The following is a 23,202-nucleotide window of genomic DNA, read 5'->3' on the forward strand; positions in this document are numbered from 1 at the left end:
ACAGAAATGTCCATACGAGAATTTGATGTGCAAGAATCTAAAGCTTCCAATTCTTATCGTACTAGTTAATCGTTTTTATGATAACAGAATTACATACGTATGCGTTTGAGTATGAGAGGATAGAGGAAGGAAGAATGGTGCTATTAAGGTGCATGAGAAGAGTTCAAAGAAGATCGAGGGGGGAACGTCGCTACAAGCGTCGACCTCGATCACTGGCGTTCAGAATTTTGGCTCCAAACTTCCGCTTATCGATCGCCGCGTCGCGAGCCTCTATTTATGGACCGAATGTTTCAAGCGACAACGCAAATTTACTCGAGGACCCCATTTGCAGTCGTATGAAATATTTCGCAGATAAAATGCGTCTGAGCGGGATATAACAGACGCGTTAGAATGCCGCGGGATCGGCCTTGGCTGCTGTTCTAAACAGACTACTCACAGTTCATCCCAATTTAAATTTCTCTAAAAGTGCTCTCATTTTAGAAAAATAATCGATCATTACATAATACATGTTGTTTTTGAAATGCAAAGTTTAATCGGTTATAACGTATCTTGACACGACGATATTTAATCGAAATGAGATCAATTTGAATTGACACTCTTGCCAACCAATTACGAGCTTCCTAATCCTATTATTAAAGCTTTTAAAAATGGATTGAAAAACCGTATTTTTTGTGCGACAATTTCACAGAAGTTACACGGAAATTATGTTTGTTCTATTAAGTAGAATGGAAATTCTTTCATCGAATCTACTTTTTTTGATCCTAGAGCTTACATATAAAACTAAATTTTAGTAAACTCTAGCTAATCCAATAAATTCCTTTAGGTAAACAATTAATAAACTATTAATTTCTGCTCAACTACTGTCTTTTCGAATTCCTTTCTATAAATGTAATATGTCACTAAGATCCGGAGTTTAATGATCGTAAAGGTAAAATAAAGACTTTGTAAAAAATAATTGATTTCATTGCAGTTAGAGAATCAGTATCCTGTATTAACATTTTGAAATATGTCACTAATACGACAATGTTAACCTTCATGGATATAAATTTGTTGATTTTTCTGATAATCTTTCCAGTTCACTGGAAGCCACAATATTTTTTCGAGTAATCAGTGAGAATTAAACGACGCGACGCGAGCTCTCTGGGGCAGAAACGTTAATTTTTAAATTAATTTTAACACGAATTGAAATTCCGCGGCTTCCTTGGGAGCCCTGGCTCGACACGTCTGCGAGGGTGAACGCTTCGGGAAATAAATCAGCAAAACGAGCAAAGAAAATTGCTAATAATTACACGCTAGAAAATCGTTTCAACGCACCAAACAGAGCCGAGGGTAAAGCAGCTTTAATGGGGAGATTTCCCCCCAAGGATACAAATGAAAATGCGCAAGCATTTGCATCCCAAGGGGGAATCGCCACCCGACTGGATGTTTTTAAATTAATTTTAATACGTTTTTAAGCCAGCGCTTCCTGTTGCTATCAATAGAACGTCTCATCCCTTGAATCTCAACTGACAAAATCTTAAGAAATAAATTACCTGCACAAATGAGAAAAAAAACTTTTTTGATTTTTATTGATGAGTACTAGAAAATATGCATTGACTCGCACATTTGTCCACATACAGAGTGTCCCAAAATAGCTTCGACTGCCGGAAATGAGGGGTTCGTGGGATGATATGACCCAAGTTTTCCTTAGCAAAAATGTTATCCGAGGCTTTGTTAACGAGATATTAACTAAAACACCCTGACCAATCAACCGGCAGACTTGCGCTCTGAAAGCCTCGGATAATATTTTTGCTAAGGAAGAACTTGTTTCAAATCATCCCAGGAACCCTTCACTTCCGGGAATCGAAGCTATTTTGGGACACCCTGTACAAGAATCAAGCGTTAAAATCTTTTATGCATATAATGATATATGTATACACATATTTTGATAAATTTATCATAATTTTGATATAATATTCGTAGCTTGATACGTAATTTCATTAAATAAATTTGACAATCTTCTTGTGAACAAATTTGTGGGCCACGGAATATCGTTTCTTTATGTGTAAACTGTTAAATTAATTTCTGATTGACACTATTATTTACATATTCATGCCGTCAATCTAAACAATTGACCCCAATAGAATTACCATTGACAATGTACATGAATAATTCAGAACTATTTATACAATAATCGATCATTTACCCGTATACACGAACTGGAGGGTATTACCTGGCGATACAGACTCGAGATAGGGTAATCCTCCATGACAAAATAAGTAAGAAATGTAGAATAATACTTATTAATAAGGGGCTTGGTATTTCAAAAAACCAAACTTCACTATTCATTAAGAAGAAGCCACTTCTACTTGAAAGAAAAATTGATTATTAGACTGCAGATTTTATGCATTTATAGCGAATATGATTGTCTAAATTTTAGGATACAAACATATTTAATGAACCTTGATGATGTATTTGTTTTATTTGGAACCTAATAGTATCCTTAATAAAATAAAGGAATTTCTGTTTGATGCCAGTTTTTGTAAAATAGACAATAAAAATCTGCAGTCTACTGATCATATTATGGTATTATTTGTGTTCCTTTGATGTAAACGTTTTCCATAAGTTTGTGGTAGATCATTACAGGAAACGAGTAATATTGTAACACTGCTAATGTTCATTTAAATTAAAATAAGTAGAAATACCAAGCAGTTGTCAGACACGCTAGTGAACAGTGCATGCCAACGTACACGAGAATAAAAACTAAGAAAACAAACTTTATTCTACAATTTCAACTCAGAATCACGTATAATTGCATCCTTTCGAGTTGTACTATCAGTTCGATAACACAGAAGAAACCACAACCAAATAAAACGAAACACATATCTTTATTTAAGAAGAACATTAATATAAAAAAATATCTATAAGTCATACCCAAGTCTTGATTCTATGCATAAAGTAAGGGTTCAAGAGGACCCTTGCACCCGGTCGTAAGAAACTTCTGCTATTTCCCAATAAAGTCGCATTATCGATCAAGTGTATTCTGTTTCACAGTGAATAATGGTCCACGAGTAGTAATTCGCGAGTAAGCTCAATAACAGACTAATGAGTTGTCGTTAAAATCGGTCCACAAATGTATTGCTCGAAGGAACTGGAAGCCACCGGAAGAGATCCTGTGATCGATCTTCCAAGAACGTGACAGGATCGATCAACGTGGAAGAAGGGAGGCCAAGTGCAGGGTGCGGGGATCACACTTACAAGACTTACGATCGGCGTGTCTGGTCCTCTTGCGCTCCCTGGGCGTCGTTCTCGTCGCTGGAGTCTTCGTCGCGGTCTTCACCAACGATTCCAGCAGCTCATCGTCACCGTCTGTCAGGTTACCATTGGTATTCTCCTCGCGGAGCAGCGGACCCAACGAGGTTCGTCCTGAAACAAGAATTTTTCGACGTGTTAGGACAGCTATACAAAGAATAACCTTAATGGTAATTATCAGTTGCAGCAGTGGCAATCATAATGGTAACTATTATGGCACCGCTGAACTAATAACGATGAAGGTAATAGTTATTGTTAGCGGCGATGACGGCGAATGGTAATGCTAATGTTAAGAGTAAATGAAATAATCGCAACGCGGTAGTTACAGTAGCAACGGCAACAGTGATAATAATAATGGTAACAGGCTTTTTCAGAAGACTGAAAAATATTGTTCAGAATACGTAAGATTAAAGAGACTATGTTTTAGTCACAGCGTTATGGGCAGAAATATTACAGAAACTTTGTATCACGAGATTGTTGTCCAAAAACTATAAACGAGTCACAGTTTGCACAGAACACAGGAAACCAAAGGATCGATTTTTTCGCCACATTGACGAGCAAACTCGACGTCCGCTAGCGGAAAAAAGTGGCGTGGAGAAGGGCCTCCTATGTCTTGGTCTGGGGAGTTACTGAAAATTATGCCAAATTAACATTCGGTTTAACATTTATTTCAGTACTCGAAATTCATTTACCAAGTGGTAGGAGGCTCTTCCGCTACGCAGCTTTTCCTTCTAGCGGAAGCCGAGTACGTTCGTCAATGTATATCTACACTGGGCGTTAAAATTAAGGGACCACACTAAAATTTGCCGAAAATATGGGTAATTTTCAAATGACTATATCTCCGCGAAAAATAGTTATAAAAAATATTGTATACGACCATTTTGTAGTCTGAAGTTTCTAGTTTTTGAATCGGGAATTCAAAAATTATTTTCATATAGTTTGTTCCTTTTTTTTTAAAGATAAAGCGTAGCAAGCGAATGTTAAAAAATGTTGGTCAACTTTGAGAGGATGCGTGGGCCAAATAAAATTTTTTCTGGTAATCCCAATGGAATACTTTTAGAGAGCAAACTTTTCTCTTTAATTTTGTTTTTTTAATTTTGTTGTACAATTTTTATTGGCTGAGTTATTCGTCATCATATCAGAAAAGGCACTTTCCACTTTGAGCGCCTGTAACTTGCAAACGCATGATCGTATAGAAAATTCCAAAAGAATTTTCGAAAGCTGAGAGATTTCTCTTTAAAGGCCTTCAGTTGCCAACTTGTTAAAATTTTTCTTCGTCGTATACAGTCCATTTCAAAATAACGTAAAATATTGCATAATTACCATTTTTCACAAAACACGATGCCATTTCAACAAAAATCGTGGAATCTTCCATGTGTCCACGTTCTTGTCAAGTTAAAAGTACACGTAACCCCTGTGCCGAAGGCCGAACTGATCTGATTTTTTTTACCCTATGCCCTCGATAGTGAAACTTGCGATATGGTCTGAAAAATTGGCGAATAACTCTTTTGCGGTACGTTTCCTCTTTAAAACGATTTCGCAGCGTTTGAACTGTTATGATCTGTTTTTTTTTAGTTTTCACTTTATTTTAGAAGAAAAGAGAGATTTCAGAAATTTAGCAAACACATTTCTAGCCAATCTCTTCGCAATGACAAAAAGTGCACAATGCGAAGTAATGAGAGAGTGCAGATGCTGTGTACATCCTACTCTTCCTTAGTTATTGTGATAGATGCACTCTTTTTTTACTGAATCTAATTTGCTTTTTTTTTTACCGAACTTCTTTCTTTCCATCGCATCTTCTCGCCGTGTAATGAGATGAGTACCCTGGCCTCTGCCAGGGAGACGGTGCGCAGTACTAACGTTACAAGCCAACGTCTCCAACTGGTCTCTTAATTTTGACGCCCAGTGTATGTATATTCGAAACGACTCGCAGTGCTACAGAGCCCATTACTAGTACTGATGACTCCGAGCGATAATCGGACCGCCCCTACAATGCTGTCCTATCTAACATCGCATTTACCAATTTCTTAATCCTTTGCTACGCCTTGTAGACGAACCCGCTAAGCACAGTTACCTTCCACTTTCTCTACTTGGAAAGAAGAAACCTCCGAAAACTCTCAAAGGACAAAAGTGCGTTAAACAATAAAATACTATCGACACCGGACTACATTCTGCCGAATAATATGCGACCCTTTCATCATTAACAATTCCCAACATATATTTTCGTCCTTGCGGAGAGAGCCTTCGCGCGGATCACGGCGCGGGGCCATTCTTCTTCTCTTGTAGCAGCTCTCGGGCTAACTCTTCACGGAACAGTCTTTCTACTTCCCAGTCCGCAGGGTGGAAACTTCGAAGCCGTCGAAAGCACGGGGAGAGTTCCTTTGAGAGGTTCTTTGAAACTCGGGCTGAAAGAAGCCTCCATTGGCTGTCTCTCTGGCTGTGTAAATCCGATACGAAGCGTGTACCAGGAGGGCACACGAAGAACGGCGAAAAAGAGGCAAAACCGACGGTGAGAGGGAGGGGTCGAAGGGGGTGAGCAACCAACGGAATTTCCATGAACGAAGGGAAAAGAGAGAGCGAAGTTTCTCGATGCGGTCAACCTAGTTAGTACTGAATGTCGCCGACTACTGAGCTTTCGCGGTCCGGTATTCGTTGCTCGAGCCAGACTGCTGGGAAAACGTTAAATGACTCCAATTTTATTCCCGCGCGCCAGGCTGAGCCTGCGAACGGCTTGACGTTCGACGCGTTTGAAATACCAAGCGATCGCATGAATGTGTAAATTGAGTTGGCCGTATTCATGGAAGCTCGCCTCCGTCGTCGTCTTGACGGGATTCGCGATTTCATCGGTTCGATATGAAAATAGAGGAGTCGATTGCCCTGGGTCGGGACGATTTGTCGTCTGATTGAGATGTAAAAGCGGTAGACTGGATAGGTATTTAACAATTGTACTACAGCGCAACTTCATTATTGATACATATACTATCGTAATCGATCTAATTGCAAGTCGGATAACGAAATTCAGAAAGGACACATAAAACACTGTACTCGATATTGGTCTTATAGAACTGGTACTAAGTTTCTTGGGTCTGTCGGAATGTTCTGTTGTTTCTTCGAGCTAAGATTATATTAAAAGGAAGATTATTATAAAAAAGAATTAATAATATCACTAAAAGGTGGAAAAAGACTAAAGAAAAAAGTGAGCATTTCATAACTTAACCCTTAACCCTGGGAAAGCGGACGCCATGTAATGTCCGTACAGCAATAGTGTTCGGATCTGTTTGGACCCGTATGCTTGTTACTTTTTGAACATATTTTCGTACGCGATTATTCAAGCAGACCTACTCTTCTTATATGACTCAATATGAGCAACTCCTTACTTAAACTCGATTTTTACGGTGATGTGTTATAATAACTTGAATCAATTGCCCAAGGCATTATACCACACTATTTTAACACTATTATAACACGTAACAACTGGTAATTTTGTAGGTATTTACTCGTACTATCAATAGTGACAATATTATTATAAAACAAATCAGTTCTCTCACATATTTTGCAATAAATACAACAGAAAAGTTGATGGGTGTCCAACCTTCGTAGAGGTAAGACGTGTTTACGCGCGAGTGGCAGCGAGTGAGAACAGAATATAACAGAAGCAAAAGAGTCAAACCCGTGTCCCCACTGTTCAGCAATTGAACACACAGGAGCAACAGCTCATCAAATTTCCTAAGACCAAGCAAGAAATTAAAAAAGGGAAAGGAGCTGCAGTTGTCTGTGACTACCGAGACACCTGCAGTGATTTCTCTGGAAATATGGCAATACCGACAACAAAAGTCATCCCTTCAACGTCGTATGCAAGAATGGTGCAACAATTGCAATAGCCGACCAAGGAACAAGCGATAGTTTTGGATTCAATAGAAGGCCTCACAGTGCAGGACTATACAGTGGCGATTGGTAATATAGTTCAACCTATTAATGTACGTCATATCTCCTGTATATCCCACGGACGTGTGTGTGTATACTTAAGCACAAAAGAGGTAGCTGACAAGCTTACCGGTAATCGCACTGTGTCGGCACTACTTCCTACATTCGCCATCAGAGGGCTACCGAGTTGACACCTTTCCCGCAACTACCTGAAGCCTTCCTCGTTCGTATATATACGTCCTTAACCGACCATCGTATATCCCCGCGTCTAAGGCAGGGTCTGCTAGGTAGCCTTACTGACGAGTCCACTAGCAGGCCCAGGACGAAACGGTCCCTCTCCTTTCCTTTTCACATTTTCCAGTCTACAGATTGCCGCCAAAGCACTAAGGTAAACATCGGACCGCATACCTTAGAAATCCGACCGTTAATATCAAAATCACAACGCATCATACTATCCAACGTTTGTTTGTTCTCAGTAAAGCCTTGTGGCCCCTAGAAAACCTTTCAGAATACAATCTTCATCCGCTCCGCGTGAACCGAAATAAAATGTCCCCTGGGTCACGTTCCCGCGAATTTAAATCCGGCCACTTTATTTTCACCGTATTCCCCGGTAATATTTTCCGAACACGCGTTTCATTAAAGTGTTCCGAATCCATCGAAATTATCCTGACGGAGGTTAAACAAAAATGTAACCGTTTCTATTCTCGAGAACTCAGATTTACAGCCCGTTACGAGGAAGGTTTATGTCACTTATAATTTGTTAACCACATTCCCACACTTTCCTTGCAGCGATCAATTAATTAATAAATATAAATAATAACAACATATCATAATTAGTTATAAAACGACGATTAACTAACTTGCTTTCCGTAATATTTATTGTTATACGACGTGTTTAATACGCCGCGTGACTATTATCGTGCCTTTGTCTAGTAAGCTTATCCTCGGTTACCCTTACTTTAGGATATTATAAGAGTGACATCTGTCCAAATAGAAAATTATAATATGGAAGATTCTAGCATCTTCAATTCCGCCTATACCTATTAGTGTCACCGTGTCTTAGATGGACTGAAAGGTGGATAGTCTGGCGATATTTGTCCTTCGAAGGATTTACGACATTGTCTTGGTATACCTGTGGTCGTGAAAGAGGGTGCACGAGACTAAACAGACCTGGAGTCGCATGATGGCGGTAGACCAAGTTGGGTCATGCAACTGTGGCGGCACTACCTTCCTTCCTACATTCGCCATCAGAGGTCTACCGAGTTGACACCTTTCCCGCAACTACCTGAAGCCTTCCTCGTTCGTATATACATATACGTCCTTAACCGACCATCGTATATCCCCGCGTCTAAGGCAGGGTCTGCTAGGTAGCCTTACTGACGAGTCCACTAGCAGGCCCAGGACGAAACGCTCCCTCTCCCCTCTCCTTTCCTTTTCACATTTTCCAGACAACAGTTTACCGCCAAACAACTATCGGTGATGTGAGGCTTGTTTATGTGAAATAAATTGAGAGGAAGTTAGAGATGGCAAGCAACTCGATTGCGTTGCCTCGAGAAGAAGATTATCGTTCTTGGAAGATGGAGTAGGGAATGCGAGGATGTTTTCTGGTAAGAAAATTGCGTTGAAACGCACGCTACTTAACCTTCAAAGACCACACTATATTATCCTACCGATTCGACCATACATATCGCACCCCGACAAGAAAACTGTCACGAGTAAAAAATTGTCAATTTTCATTTTATTGCATAAAATATCTTCCAATACGTATCTCCATCATCCAGAAAAATGTCACAAGTTGAAATGTGATATGTATAGGTTAAAGAGGAGATTAGGATCAAAGACGACACACATGTGTTGGCGTAACCCATAACGTCCTTTTTACTTATACCTCAAGTATACAGGGTGTAACAAAAATGTTGTCCGACCCGAAAATGGGACACTCGGAGGGTGAATTGGAACAAGTTTTTTCTTAGCAAAAATATTATCCGAGGCTTTGTTAAGGAGATATTAACGAAAAAACCCAACCAATCAGAGCGCGAGTCTGCCAGCGGAGTTCCCGCGGTAACGCTGCCTACCAGTCGCAACGCGTAGCCACCGCTAGCGCAGGAACTCGGCTGGCAAACTCGCGCTCTGATTGGTCGGCGTTTTTTGTTAATATCTCGGTAACGAAGCCTCAGATTACATTGTTGCTAAGAAAAAACTTGTTCCATTTCATCACCCGAGTGCCCCATTTCCGGGTCGGACAACATTTTTGTTACACCCTGTATAAGTAATGTAGTCACAAATATTTTGATAAAACATCACAACCTCAACTTCCCATCCGTTACTGTTCAGAAAAGCCAAGTGTCCTTCATGCGGATTGGGTTATCGCAACCCAGTCTGGTCTTTGAGGGTTAACCAAGAATCTTAAAGCAGCGTAGTTCTTCGCTAGATTGGAGGCCTCGGTATACATATTTCTGACGTATTTATACTACAAAACTTAGCGTTCGCGTGAAACTGTTGGTCAATCTTCGAACATCACCGAGCATCCAGAACTTCTGATCTACCGCAATACTGGCCAATGACGTTGCGCAGACTACCGCCTACAGTCGGTGAAATATTGAGTTTCAGAAATACTATAACCTATGTAATTAGGCAGAAATAGTATAATTTAGTGTGTTAACTAAGTCCTCTGTTCAAAGTAAACATTTTTCTGAATATTAAGTGTACGAATATGTAGTCCATTGTTTCTCGCGAAATTCCATATCTGTTCCGAAATAATACAAATCTCTATACTGTCTCACCAATGTCCAAATTAATCCCAAACATTTTCCGCCATTTTCACCAAACAGAAGACCAGAAAGATATTACCAACTTAAATTGTATTGTCACTATGTGAATCGCGATTTGCAAAAAGGGGACACCTCACAGTCTTATAATTCTCAAGAGACGAAACTGTTCAGGGGACATCGACGGGAAATGTCCTAATTCCACAGTAAACGGAAATTATTTACGTCCATAGCTCAGTAGATGGTGCATTCACCTTCAAAAGAGGTACCTTGCCAAAAAGCGAATTCCTTAAAAAAATGGAGATATCCCCATTCTGCAATTAGCGATTCATGTAAAAATCATAGTGAATTACATCTTGGTGCACACCACAACTAAATAATACTCTAAAACCCTAGTAACTCTATGTTAGAAGTGTGCCTCAACGCACATAAGAGTATCCAGTCATACTAGCCAGAATCACAATTTTTCGAGAGGGCCACGACAAAACACGCGACGTCCCCAGCTAAAGCCTTCTTCGGGCCAATCTCGACAGGGATACAACCGTCCGAAGGAAACCACGGATATGAATCCAATAACGGGCCGGAAGAATCCCGGGTCGGGGAGAATCTGCCGCGACAAATCGTGATCCCTCCGACGCGCGGAAGGATCCAGCACAGAACGTCTCCAGGTGTTCGTGTGGGTGGCGGAAAAAAGGGGGTTGGGCGCGGTACGCGAGAGGAAGCGCCAGCACGACCTAGGCGGAACGTTTAGGTATTTTATAGAGGAGCATACACGGGAATAAAGGAGAGAAAAGTTATGATGGCTGCGAGGACGGTAATGCGGCAAGACCCCGGGCGAGTTTACGAGCCGTAAAGGAGGGCCGCAGCCTTCCCCTCGCCTCTGCTCTTTCATACTTGAGCCTGGGCAAGAGTGAGAATAAAAATTCCGTCGTCCGCGCCCTCGATGAAACGTGGGTAGGGATTTCGTGGTTACAATCCGTGCGCGATCTCGCGTGACCCTCGACGATATCAGTTTCGTTCATTGTCCACATCTCGCGAGAAAGTGGCCGCAGCGACGATGATCGTCCGGTGCACGATGATGGCTAATTCCGACGATGAAACGCCGGAAGTTACGACCGGGGAGCGCGACGGTGACACGGAAATGGTGTCTCGAGAGGACGGGAGAAAGATCGTTCCCGCGGCGTAACGAATGTGAATAAAGTTTCCTGGCCCGTCGGTATATGTATAGTGCACAGGGTGTTTCGAGTAATTTTATCACCTGAAATATTTCTGGTATATTTACAATTTCAGAAAAATGTTTTCTTAAATAGTTTCATGGTTTCGTGGTGGAAGGCATATTTTGATGGTACTTTTATTCTTTTGGAATGGGGTAGTGGGATACGAAGGTCGACATTATTTTTTTTAATGAATTGCTATATTTTCTTGTGGGTACCCGATAGACATTTTAACACTTTGACTGCCACGTCACTCAAACATGGGTGACACATACATTGCACAGGGGGCTGGACTGTTCAAGTACCGTTAGAAAAGTTTGCGTAAATTAATATCGTAATATCATTTAAAACGAGACCAACAGCCTCTTTTGATTAAATGCATATTTCGACGAATTATAACTTAAAAAAACAAAATAAAGTATGTCTGGCTACGTACTGTCTTCTTTAGTGGGACAGTTAATGTGTTTAAGACAAATTCAACGACCTATAACAAAAACTCTTTCAAGGTCACTAAAGGTCTTACAACAATGTTAGTAAACAAGTGAAGTGTATTAAGAAAATTTTGTTTGTGCTACCTTTAGTGACCTTGAACGACTTATTGTTGTAGAACGTTCAATTCGTTTTCAATGTGGCTGTTCGGTACCGACAAGAAAACTACAACATTCCATTGAAAGAACCAAAGTTGACCTTTGTATCTCATTAACCCGTCTCAAAAAAAAATAAAATTATTGTTATTGTAAGCCGGATTCCACAAAACTGTGCAGTTTTGGTAGGAAACCTACTTATGAAATTTTAAATACAGTAGAAATATTTTAGGTGATAAAGTCAGGTAAAACACCATGTATATTCGTTACTGGTGCGGAACGTTTTATGATCCAAGCACGTAGAGACTTACACTGCGTACTGTAATATCTAATTTTTCTAAAAGAAAGTTCGAGACATTAAGTTGGTGGGAAATAAATAGTAGATTGTTTGTTTATGTCTCACAGCGTTACAATATTGTATAATTTTCCTAGATAGATGGAAATGTCGATTCCAATAATTTATTTTAATTCTACAAACTCTATTTTTCATCATTTTATAAAAATAATGGAGGAAATTCTAGATTATTTCAATTTATATCAGCGATAACAATACCTTTAAAATATGAAAATAAAATACAAAAGAATTACATGAGAAAATACAGTTCTTGTGATGACGCTGTCAGAAGAATACGTGTACATAGTAACGGAGCAAAACTATTTTTTATATCAGTATATGAATATATAATAAAATAAATGAAAATCGTGGAAGGTTGAAAAATTATCTACAGATTCTGGATTTGATACATTTACCGAACATTATAATATACATAATATAATAAAAGAATAATTGTAATGAAATTCATGTTTTCACCCAATAATATTTGCAATAGTAAAAGTAAATTTTGGGGAAAATCATTTTGTATAAATGTAAATTTGTTTAAAAACCTGCAGTAAAATTATGCCCGATCAGTGATAATGAACGAAATACGATTTTACAGGAAAATGATACGATCTGTGCCACGTATAAGGGGAGCAGTAGAGTGACAAATATGTTTGACTACTAAATAAATATGAATCCATTAAATAAAGCAATACAATAGATAAATGTATCACGCTAAAATAAATTAAATGTTACAATTACGAAAGAAATATACAAAACGAGTAAAATTGTATAGTTCCCAAAAGTGTATATTGCCTGTAAGAATGCAAAACATGGGTATTTGAAAATTTAAGAGACAGTAAATAAATGAAGTTATGAAAAAATAAATATACTTTGAAGTACTATGAATTGTTTTTAAATATAGATTTTCTTCTCCTACGCAAATCTGGGTCACAAAGTATAATGCTAGTATGATGTTCAAATCAAGTAGTCTGAATCCATACCTAATCAAACACTCACTCCTATAAGCCTTCGTACCGACTATACATATAATATGAATGATTCAGTTTATAAGGAGGATATTGTTGCCGCAGATATTTATCATAATACTTTTTACTGTAACAAGTTAACATTTTTGACATCTACCTTATAGAACAATATTTAAATCGCTGCACTTTTGACAAATCAATTTTTCTTGAGAAAAGCAAATGTTAACTAGGTACATATACAGCATGTTCAGCATCAGTAAAGTACAATACGAAAAAATGTAAAATATTAACATTTTAGTTCCATCTTGTGAATCACATCAGTCAGACTATCAGTTTCAGAAACTAGCTATAGATTAATTTGTTAGGCAAGTTCTAACCGTCATTTCTTCACTACATAAACAAGATATATGCTACGCATCCTGGCCTTTAAAATAGGTCGTTTAAAACAATATTCGGAAAATATGATCATTTTCAAGATATGAATATTGTAACTTTTCACACAAATATCTTCTTATAAAATTAAATTCAAATTATTTGCAGCAATATAATACATATTGCCATAATAATATTAACCATTAGAGGACAGGAAACCTATTTCTAGGTTTCAGAGGGGTCGCTTATTTTTCGTAGTATACTACTATAACAAATATGTAAAAGTTCCAACTCAAATACATAAGAAGTTATGAAAACACCTGCCCGTCTTCCAAAGAATAAAATCTTCATTACGCAGTTTCCAAATACAATAAGGTCACCTGACGTGCATAAAAGACCAGAAACAGTTTACGACTCCACAAATCTCCCTTGCGAATGGTTTATCAATGCACACAAAAATTTTAAACATTACCCCGAAGAATCAAATTAGCTAATGCTGTAGCACCAAAGAAGAAAACTCTGGTAGCGAACTCGAGGGCAAAGAACGACGGTAAAACGGAGGCTCAGAAAGGAAAACAACGTTCCCAACGGAAGCGGGGTGAATTTCTCGAGTTAAACTCGATTTCCGGGGTTTCCGTGGGCAGAGGAACGCGGTCACTGGGTGCCTTCCGAAATCTCGATGCCGTTACTTTTCATTTTCTGGTTAAGGCCGTCAAATGAGCCCGCGTTATCCCCGGGTATATCTCGGGCTGGATGAGAGTTTACTTAAGGAGGGCATTTATCTCGCACCGCCACCGGCTAGAACATTACGGAAACGAGGAGAAATTTTCGCACTTTGTTCTTATCTTCGGTCAGGAGGGAGCTGCGAGGGGGTGGAGGCTTATCCTTTTAAGGCGACGCGTTATATTTCCGACCGCGAGCGAAAAAGTTGAGGACCAGCCTTTACTTGACCCCGACGACCACTATCCCCCTCCCTCGGAATGGAAAAGTTCCTATTTTTTTACCCCCTCATTGGGGGAAAAATCATGGAACGGCGGTTCGTTCCGCGAGATCGGACGGGGAAAAACCCGTGCACTCGCTTGCGACGATTTTTGCCCCTTGATCGGGCGACGGTATTATTGCGTTTTATTGCCTGGGTTCTGTATTCTACGGTTTCGCTGCAGCCAGACATCATAGTAATGTAGAAATATGAAACTTGTCGAGTACAGGATATTAGAATGCCTCGATCAATGAACGCGACCGACGGAAAAAGGGATTTACGTTGCAAATTGCGTACCCGATGCTCGGTACAGGTACGCCACGACGATTATTTTCGTTTAATATAACGACGCTGGAAATGGTACGGGGTAGGCGGATCGATGTGGATCGAGGGAGAGGGTGGAAAAAAGCGTTGCGGTATGTTTCGTGGATGTTTTGATCAATTGTGTGTATGGCTTGCTATCGCATTCGTTTCGCTTAATAGCAGTTTACTAGGTTCGAATGAATGTCGCTTTTTCCAGATTTTTCAGTTTTTTTGCGTTGTTTTATCATCATCCTTGATTCTGTTTTATTGTGATAACTCTCGATTGTGTAATAAAGACGAAACATTGTTGTTGTTATTGTTGTCGATCAATGTCATTATCAATCTTATGATGTTTCTGAAATTTTAGAAAGGTGACTTAAGGAACTATTTATAATTGTTAGGTAGTGATGGTATTACGAAGATGATGTGAAATCAGTTTTTAGTTATACGAATAATTACTATAAATTTTAATCGTACCTTTAGGAGAGTATTGACATTCATTTTTATTAGTGACAATATTGAAAAAAGAATATATGAATTTTCTACGCCTGAGTTTTTGCTTTAAACAAATCACGTGTCCGAAAGTTTGAAATACAAAACGAATGGAAGAAATGTTTTCATGACTTAAAATTTACTCAATTCAATAAAATTCAATTAAAGCATCTGAACTTTCTCATGCATTGAAATACTGTTTTTTTTTCGACTAAAAAATTATGAAGACTTTTTTACTAACAATATACTGCTCAAATGTCCGTTAAATAAACAGTTACTAAAATAAACCATAAATAAATAAAAAAATAAATAAAGTTCTTATACTTTCTTCAGTGCAGATATTGAAAATTAAAAAGTTTTTAGAAAATAATGTGCACGTAATATTAAGTTACATGGAGTGTACAAGATATAAAAATACTTTATGAATATTATTATTGAGAATATGCATAAAATGTTTACTATTACAATTTATACTGTTATAATCTGCCCTTTATATACGTTGAAAAATTCTATTTACAGGAGGGGTAAAAGAACTGAGATAAAAGAAAAGAATATCCCGCAAGGCGTCATATTGTTTCCCTTTAGTAGTGACAATTGCAGAATTCAGAATTATTGACCCTTACGGATTATCACTCATTTCGTTGTCTTCAAAGTACATTAAATGGGAAGAGTTTCATTAATATTAAGCAAATCCAGGAATTTATCAAAAATTGTTTTTTACAAATATATTAGATAATTATTTTGGATTAAGAATCAAGTACTGTTTAACAATGTTTTAATAAAGTTAACTTAAAGGAGCGGTCATTGCTTATAAATCAACCCAATATTATGTTAACTACATCAGCACAGACTTTCGAGTTCAGACAAGGAATAAATCTTAGGTAAACGCATACCGTATCACCAGCAAAATAACACACTACATATTAGGAATTGCAGTACCTATAAGAAGCTTAAAAAGAAAACCTATCCCAGCACTGACATTACTTTTCCATCAAACCGTTGCAAGCACACAAACAATTTCCACGGTGTATTTTAAACGCATTATACATACGAAAAAGCCATCAAAGTTCGCCACGCGAAAGAAACACCGTTTCCGGATGAGGTAAACCGTCCATCTGGGGCATAAAAACCCAGACCAAGGACACGTGCTGGTTCAGGGTCGGGGAAGGTAGCAAACGCAGGGGCAATGGGGCAAGCAAAGAAAGGAAGAGTGGAATGGAACTCACCATCTTTCCTCTGTCTCCTCCAGGGCAAGGTACCGTGAATACTCTCCACGTCGGAGATATCGCTTCCGAGCAGTTGCCTGAGCTCCGCGTCCGCGCGATCCTCCTTCGTCCGGAATTTACCAACCTGTAACGATCAGACGGAGACATCGGGTTCAGGCAGGCAACCGCCGTTATATTCGAGGATATTGCAGAAATGAAAACGGAGAACAAGCTGGGGGGGGGGGATATTAATGCAACGGTAGGCAAGAAAAGAAATTGATTCTCCTCCGCGGCAAAAAAGCAATTTATTCCCCTCGAACGGAGAGTCGAAGAGAGAGAAGGTGGGATGGAGAAAGAGAGATAAAGAGTGGAGGAGGAGAGAGCACCATAATGCCCTTCACGCTCCGATAACTGTATTTGATGAGAGCACCGGCTCCGAAAGATTTTCAACGGCGACTGGGGGGCCAGGAGGGAGGGAAGGGGTGGGAAAAAAAGTATGAGGACCCAACGTGTAACTCACCTCTGTGATCATCTTCCCCCTGGTCTTATTTCGTTCACGGTGATTGGCTTTTTTCTCGAGCTGCTGTATCACTCGCTCCCTGGTCGTTCGGTACTCCAACGCGAATTCGGACACGACACGGCAGAACTCGTTCGGCTTCGTATCCTGCACCCTGTGCAACGGGATCCCCAGCCAGAGGATGAATTTATGGAATCGATTTATGATCCGCCTGTGCACGATCCCCAGCACGATTATCCTCTCCGCGCAGTCCGCCAGGAAGTCGGACATTCTGAGTGGACAGAGAATCGAGCACGTGCCACGGGTTAGAGCCGTTGTTTTGTTCTTCAATGCGAAATAAATTCTGTCCGGTTAACGTGTGTGTGTGTGGATTTTTTTTATTTTTGGTCGTTTAAACGCTTCTGTGAGAAACGCGTAGAGTTCGTGTTTCGTCTCTATCGTTTTTATGTGTCTTCATTGAATTGTTAGTGAACTATGCCACGAGATGTATGACAAATATATTACATGCTTTAAAATTATAAATATTCGCAAGATTTAGAATATGCAATTTCTGTGTGAGCAGATTTGAGCACAATTTTATTCGAATAATATCTATAGAGTGAAAAGCAACAGTATCTAAGACCGTTATCCTGACCTTTGAACAATTAATGAGATTAAATAATGATCTGTCAAGAAGAAGCATTATTATAAAAATTGGAATTTTCACGTTTAATCGTGTTAAGAATAGCAAATTCCTTTTATCTTTTGTTCGTTATTCGAAATATTTATCTAGAACCTAGATGATCAATTTACCCATCTCTGTTTTAGAAATCGTTTTATCAATTATTATTACTATGCAAATTGTGCGTATTACGTAAATTTCAGAGTGAAGCAATAAATATTTCCAGTATTGTATTTTAGTAGCTCTTAGTGAAAAAATCGTGTTCTTATATAAGTTCAAAGTATTTCTTAGATTTCTGGGCCAGTACAACTTTAATGTTCATTGTGTCTAATATTATATGCATTCGTCATCGCATTATCATATTTTATACCAAATAGTAATATGCATATAAAAACTTGCAGATTACCGTCACTATACGAACTGAATTGTAAATTTAACTCTTAACTGGTGAGTTGAAAATCTTATTACGTATAACTAGACTGCAAATTTTATGCACTTGTAACCCATACAGCTTTGTGAAATAGAATAAAACTCAAAACTTTTACCAGATGCAACGAATATTTTATTTAATTGTGAACCTAATATGTAGGATTCTTAATAGAAGAAAGCTTCAATTTGCTCGTATCTTTATGAATTACTTTAGAAAATGTCATTTTGCATAAAAGTCCACTAGTAACTTATCACTAGACTGCAGATTTTTACGCAGAATGATATCGTATAAATTAATCCATGAGGACAAGAATAAAAGCAGGAATTTAGTTTTCCCCTTAAGTATCTTATTAGATTAAGAATAAAGTAGAAACCTTGTTGCTATAACCTGTACGCTATAAACGCATAAAATCCGCAGTCTAGTTATCACACAAATCTTACTACACACAAATCCTATTATTAATTACGTAACTAATTGTTTCACATTCTCACGTAAGAAAGCGACTATTGAATGAAAATAAAATATTCTAAAGACATTCATAAGATTGCTCAAACTTCACCTGACCCGTTAAGAGTTTAAAAAAATGACAAAACATTTTGCCATCCTTTCGCCGATTAAAAAATGCTACTTAATGAAATGTGAACATTTTATATTTACGAAACTTCCATTGCCGTAAAGCATGGTTCCGTTAACACGCAACTAAAATGAAGACAAGAGAAAATTTTTTTCGCTAAAAATTCAGTGCACCATGAAGACGATCGGTCGGAACACATTCCGGAGAGAAACGAATTAATGCAACCGAGGTTCCGGACGTCCCGTTACAGTTAATTAACACGGGCACAGGAGGCGCGGCTATATTAACGAGATGTTTCACTGTTAAACAAAATATCGCACGCGGTATATCTGCGCGGAATAACAACGTGCACCGGCCGACGGGTTATGAAGCGTTACTCGAGCGACTGCTACTTATCGAGACCCCCACCTTGTCGCGCCATTGCAATTAAGTACGAGATTTGCCAGGTCCCGAGCATTGTTCCCCGTTGACGGTGAACTGTAAATACGATTAAACGCGTCCTAACGCATGCACCGGGAACAAAGGATCTCGTAAACGGGGAACGTTAACGATGGCTCTGACGCTGGCTGTGGGCAATCCCAGAGAACATTGGGCACTAACTGCTGATTGAAAGTGCATTCTTCGCCTGTGTTAATTATCGAGGACGGGATAGAATTAAATACTGAACACTGAAAGCTGGTGCAGAAGGTAATACCGATGGGTATTTGGTTATTAAAGCCAAAATATTTTAGAATTTTGAATATATGAACTGGTCAGACGATATGATGACAAAGATTGACAAAATTGGATGTGCTAGAAGGAAGGGTTAGATAATGGAAGATGGCGGAGAAGATGATACCAATGAATGTTTATCCGTTTATGAAAAGTGAAATATTGTAGAATCTGAAGTATACGAACTAGTTAAGCGACATAATGTCCAAGATTGCCCGGACAGAATTGACTTAAAGACTAGACGCTGAATGATACATACCGATGAATGGTTCTCTGGTTATCGAAACTGAAATATTATTGAATCTTAAGGATACGAATTGGTCAGACGTTATGATGTCCTAAATTGAAGGAATTGGATGAATTTAAGGATTAGACATTGGAAGATGGGGAAAAGATGACATCTAGAAATGTCTCTCTGGTTATAGGAACCGAAATGTTATAGTCTGGAGGATATCAACTGGTTGGACGACATGATGTCCAAGATGGACGAAATTGAATGGGCTTATAACTAGACACCGGAAGATGGCAGAGAAGATGATACCAATGAATTTTTCTTTGGTTATCAAAGTGGAAATGTTATAAAATCTTGGATGTACTAGTCAGGCGACATGACGTTCAATTTTGATCTGTTTTTTTTAAATATAAAATTTCACACCAACTGTATCATTCATCATACACTGAAATTTTATTTTTTATTATCGGCGTGTAATGTTTCCATAATTGAACTTTTTGTTCAAAATTTTTGCAGGCCAAATGACAAATCTCTAATAATTAGTGACCTAAAAGTATTCTTCTACATAAGTAAACTACTGTGCAGATTAAATTTTTACTTTACAAAGTTTCGATGAGACAGATTACTGCTGATTCTGAGTTTCAGTTTAAGTTACAAACATTCAAAACAAATCTAAACTGTTTGCTTGAAAATAAAAAAGAATTTGAATTTTAGAACAATCTTTATAGAACGTTACCAAGAATGGTAATAACCTTATTCGAATAATCGATAACGAATAAAAATAGTGCATCAGAATACAATCCATATTTTTGTACTAAATTACTATCAATATAAATATTTACTTACTAAAATGAAAATAATGATTTATGTTTCAAATTATTGTGTTTATCTGACGAATACTGGGTAACAATATCCATTATATATTATTCTAAACTTTTTATGTGTGCCTATCTTTTAACCAATTGTACAATAAATTATTAAATAATATTATGTACAAATAGACTACAGTGTCATTGCACCATATTTTACCTCCACCTTCAAAACTTTGTATAATAACTGGAGATAGAGCGAAATTAAACGAAGAACGGAGAAAATATCGCTCGATATAACCGACTTAGATAATGTCCACCAAGGGGAATGAGGATGAACAAGGTAAAAACTTCGAAGATCCACCGCGGAGTTCAAAGAAGAAGCGGGATAAGGTGAAGCAAAAAAAAAAAAGAAATCACAAAAAAGAGAAAAAAAGGAGTTGAAGGTACCGGGCAGGAAGTCGGACCATGGAAGGAAGAAATACGCTTTCGGTAATTAATGGTGGTGCCATTTGGAACGGTGCCAGCTTCGTTCGTGGAGAAAGTCTGTCGCGAGTTTATCGAACACTGCGCACGCGGATGCCACCGAATTCTCGCGGTCGAAAGTTTCGCGGGAAGAAACTCTGCTAGAGGTGTCCGAGACGGTAATCGAAAACGGAATCATCATGGTGGAACCGTCGTGTTTCGCGATCAGCTTCAAATGGTCCCAGGATGCCTTGCACTCGCTCTCGAGCTTCCCGATGTTGGACGCCAGCTCGTCAAAATCGATCTTCGAGGCTCTCGTCACAGCACCGATCTAAATAAAATTCCCGTCGCTTTCTATCACGCGTTGAAACAACCGACTTAAAATGTAATGTACACTGTCGCTCATAAGTATTAGGACACTTATCGAATATGCAGTAAATATTACAATGCAGTACGAAATTGGTAACTGCCTGAAACGCATATTATTTAGGGGACATTAAAGCTCGATGGGTAACGTTTATACTAAAGTAATGTCTCGGTGATTGCGACGAACTCGGATCCGGTTTGAAGCATTCGTAACAAGGCAGAAAGGCTTTCAGCCCCTTACAAATTGGTTTTTCACACAAAGCCGAACTTCTGCGTAACTTCTGTTTACTCTGTTTTGATTGGTTCCAAACGGGAACCCTCCCAATGGTGGGAATAACGCCGTTGTTGTGTCGCATTCATCGAGGTATCACTGTATTATCAAGTAATAATCTTAACCTAAAATATACAGGGTGGACCACGAAACATGATCAGCTCAGATTATTCTACTATTAGCTGTTCGATCGAACATTTTTTTGGCTAATATAACATGATTCAAGGAGAGCTTTAAGATGATTATTATACTGAATTTTTTTTCAACCCTTTATTCCAGAATTTTCAAGGTTACTTTCAGTTTTTTTATACATAAACTTATAATTTTACTGCACCCATCTTTTAACGGATACTGAGACGCATTCGGCAAGCATCATAAGAAATAATTTTTTTTCTACACCAAAGGAACGTTAAGAAAATATGATTTACCTTAATTAAAACGATGTTTAGAACGATGTCCATCAACTGCAATACACTCGCGTAAACGGTTAAGAAACGACTGTTAGTTCTATTCATGACGTCTGCACTAATGGTTAAGCATGCAAAAAAATGTTCGATCATGAACAATACATGAACAACTAGCAGTAGAATAATCCAAGTCCTACTATATTTTCTTCAAACAAGCCAGGTGTCCTAATACTCACGAGCGATAGTGTAATACGTAAAAGGTTCGCAAAACCACAATATACAAAGAAGCAATAATAATTTTTTTGTAGTTGAGAAAATAATTGATCCTACTGTATGCAGAAACTTTGGTAAGATTCTTCCAATAAGACAGTCCTTTGAAAGATTAGTGGTGCAACTCAATAAATATGCTTTTGAGGTGTTTTGAATAGGGGTGTGCGAGTACTCGTAATTTACAAGCTGAGCCGAACTCGGTTCGATTGCTCGAGTCGAGTCGAGCGTTTGAATTTTCCGAGCTACTTGAAATCAACGAACTGTTCGAAAAAAATGCGAGCTACTTGAGAAACTCAAACGGCTCGAATATTTGAACTCTCGTAAAGACTTCGATTTACTTGAAAATGAATTTTCAGCCCGTAAATGTTCGAATTACTCGAATATATTCGAACGGATCTCTTACTTTCGAGTTACTCGTAAATATTCGAACTGCTCGAATTACACGGATCAGATAAAAGAAGAAAATTTTATTCAACGCTACGACTAAAACACTTTGAATAAAAAAAGTATCTTCTATTCGTCGGATAATTCTCATCGAATAAATTTATTCATTCGACGCTCGTCGAAAAATACTTTTTTTATTCGAACATCGAATAACAAACCAAATTTTTCCATTCTTTATTCATTATTCGAAATTTTTATGTAGATCAAACTTTTGCCCGTACAAAATTATTAACTGATTACGTGGAGGATGTGTTTTCTTGTTGATTGTGTTCTCTTATATTTTTCTTTCTAACAATTAGATTAGTATTTGATAGTAAATAGCTAAATATTCGAGTAATTCGAGCAATTCGAATATTTGCGGGTAACTCGAAAGTTAAAGATCTGTTCGAATGTATCGAGTAATTCAACAATTTTCGAGCTGAAAATTCATTTTCAAGTAAATCGAAGTCTTACGAGTTCTCGAATATTCGTACCGTTTGAATATTACAAGTAGCTCGCACTTTTTTCGAACAATTCATCGATTTCAAGTAGCTTGAAGAATTCGAACGCTCGACTCGGCTCGATCGACCGATAATTATTTGACTCGAGATTCGAGTTAATCGAAT

At 38.3% G+C, this 23,202-nt stretch overlaps 1 protein-coding gene across 1 annotated transcript in view; it reads right to left on the reverse strand.

The window, feature by feature from the left end:
* LOC107194024 (FH1/FH2 domain-containing protein 3) overlaps positions 1–23,202 on the reverse strand; it is a 164,556-nt gene that overhangs the window by 20,396 nt on the left and 120,958 nt on the right. Inside the window, exons 14-17 of the mRNA XM_015583584.1 lie at positions 21,031–21,170; positions 16,961–17,228; positions 16,462–16,585; positions 3,238–3,405 (exon numbers count right to left, since the gene is read on the reverse strand). Of these exons, the coding sequence (XP_015439070.1) occupies positions 3,238–3,405; positions 16,462–16,585; positions 16,961–17,228; positions 21,031–21,170 (700 nt within the window). The remainder of the gene's footprint in view (positions 1–3,237; positions 3,406–16,461; positions 16,586–16,960; positions 17,229–21,030; positions 21,171–23,202) is intronic.

Source organism: Dufourea novaeangliae, unplaced genomic scaffold (genome assembly GCF_001272555.1).
Source record: "Dufourea novaeangliae isolate 0120121106 unplaced genomic scaffold, ASM127255v1 scaffold1, whole genome shotgun sequence".
Lineage (NCBI taxonomy): Eukaryota > Metazoa > Arthropoda > Insecta > Hymenoptera > Halictidae > Dufourea > Dufourea novaeangliae.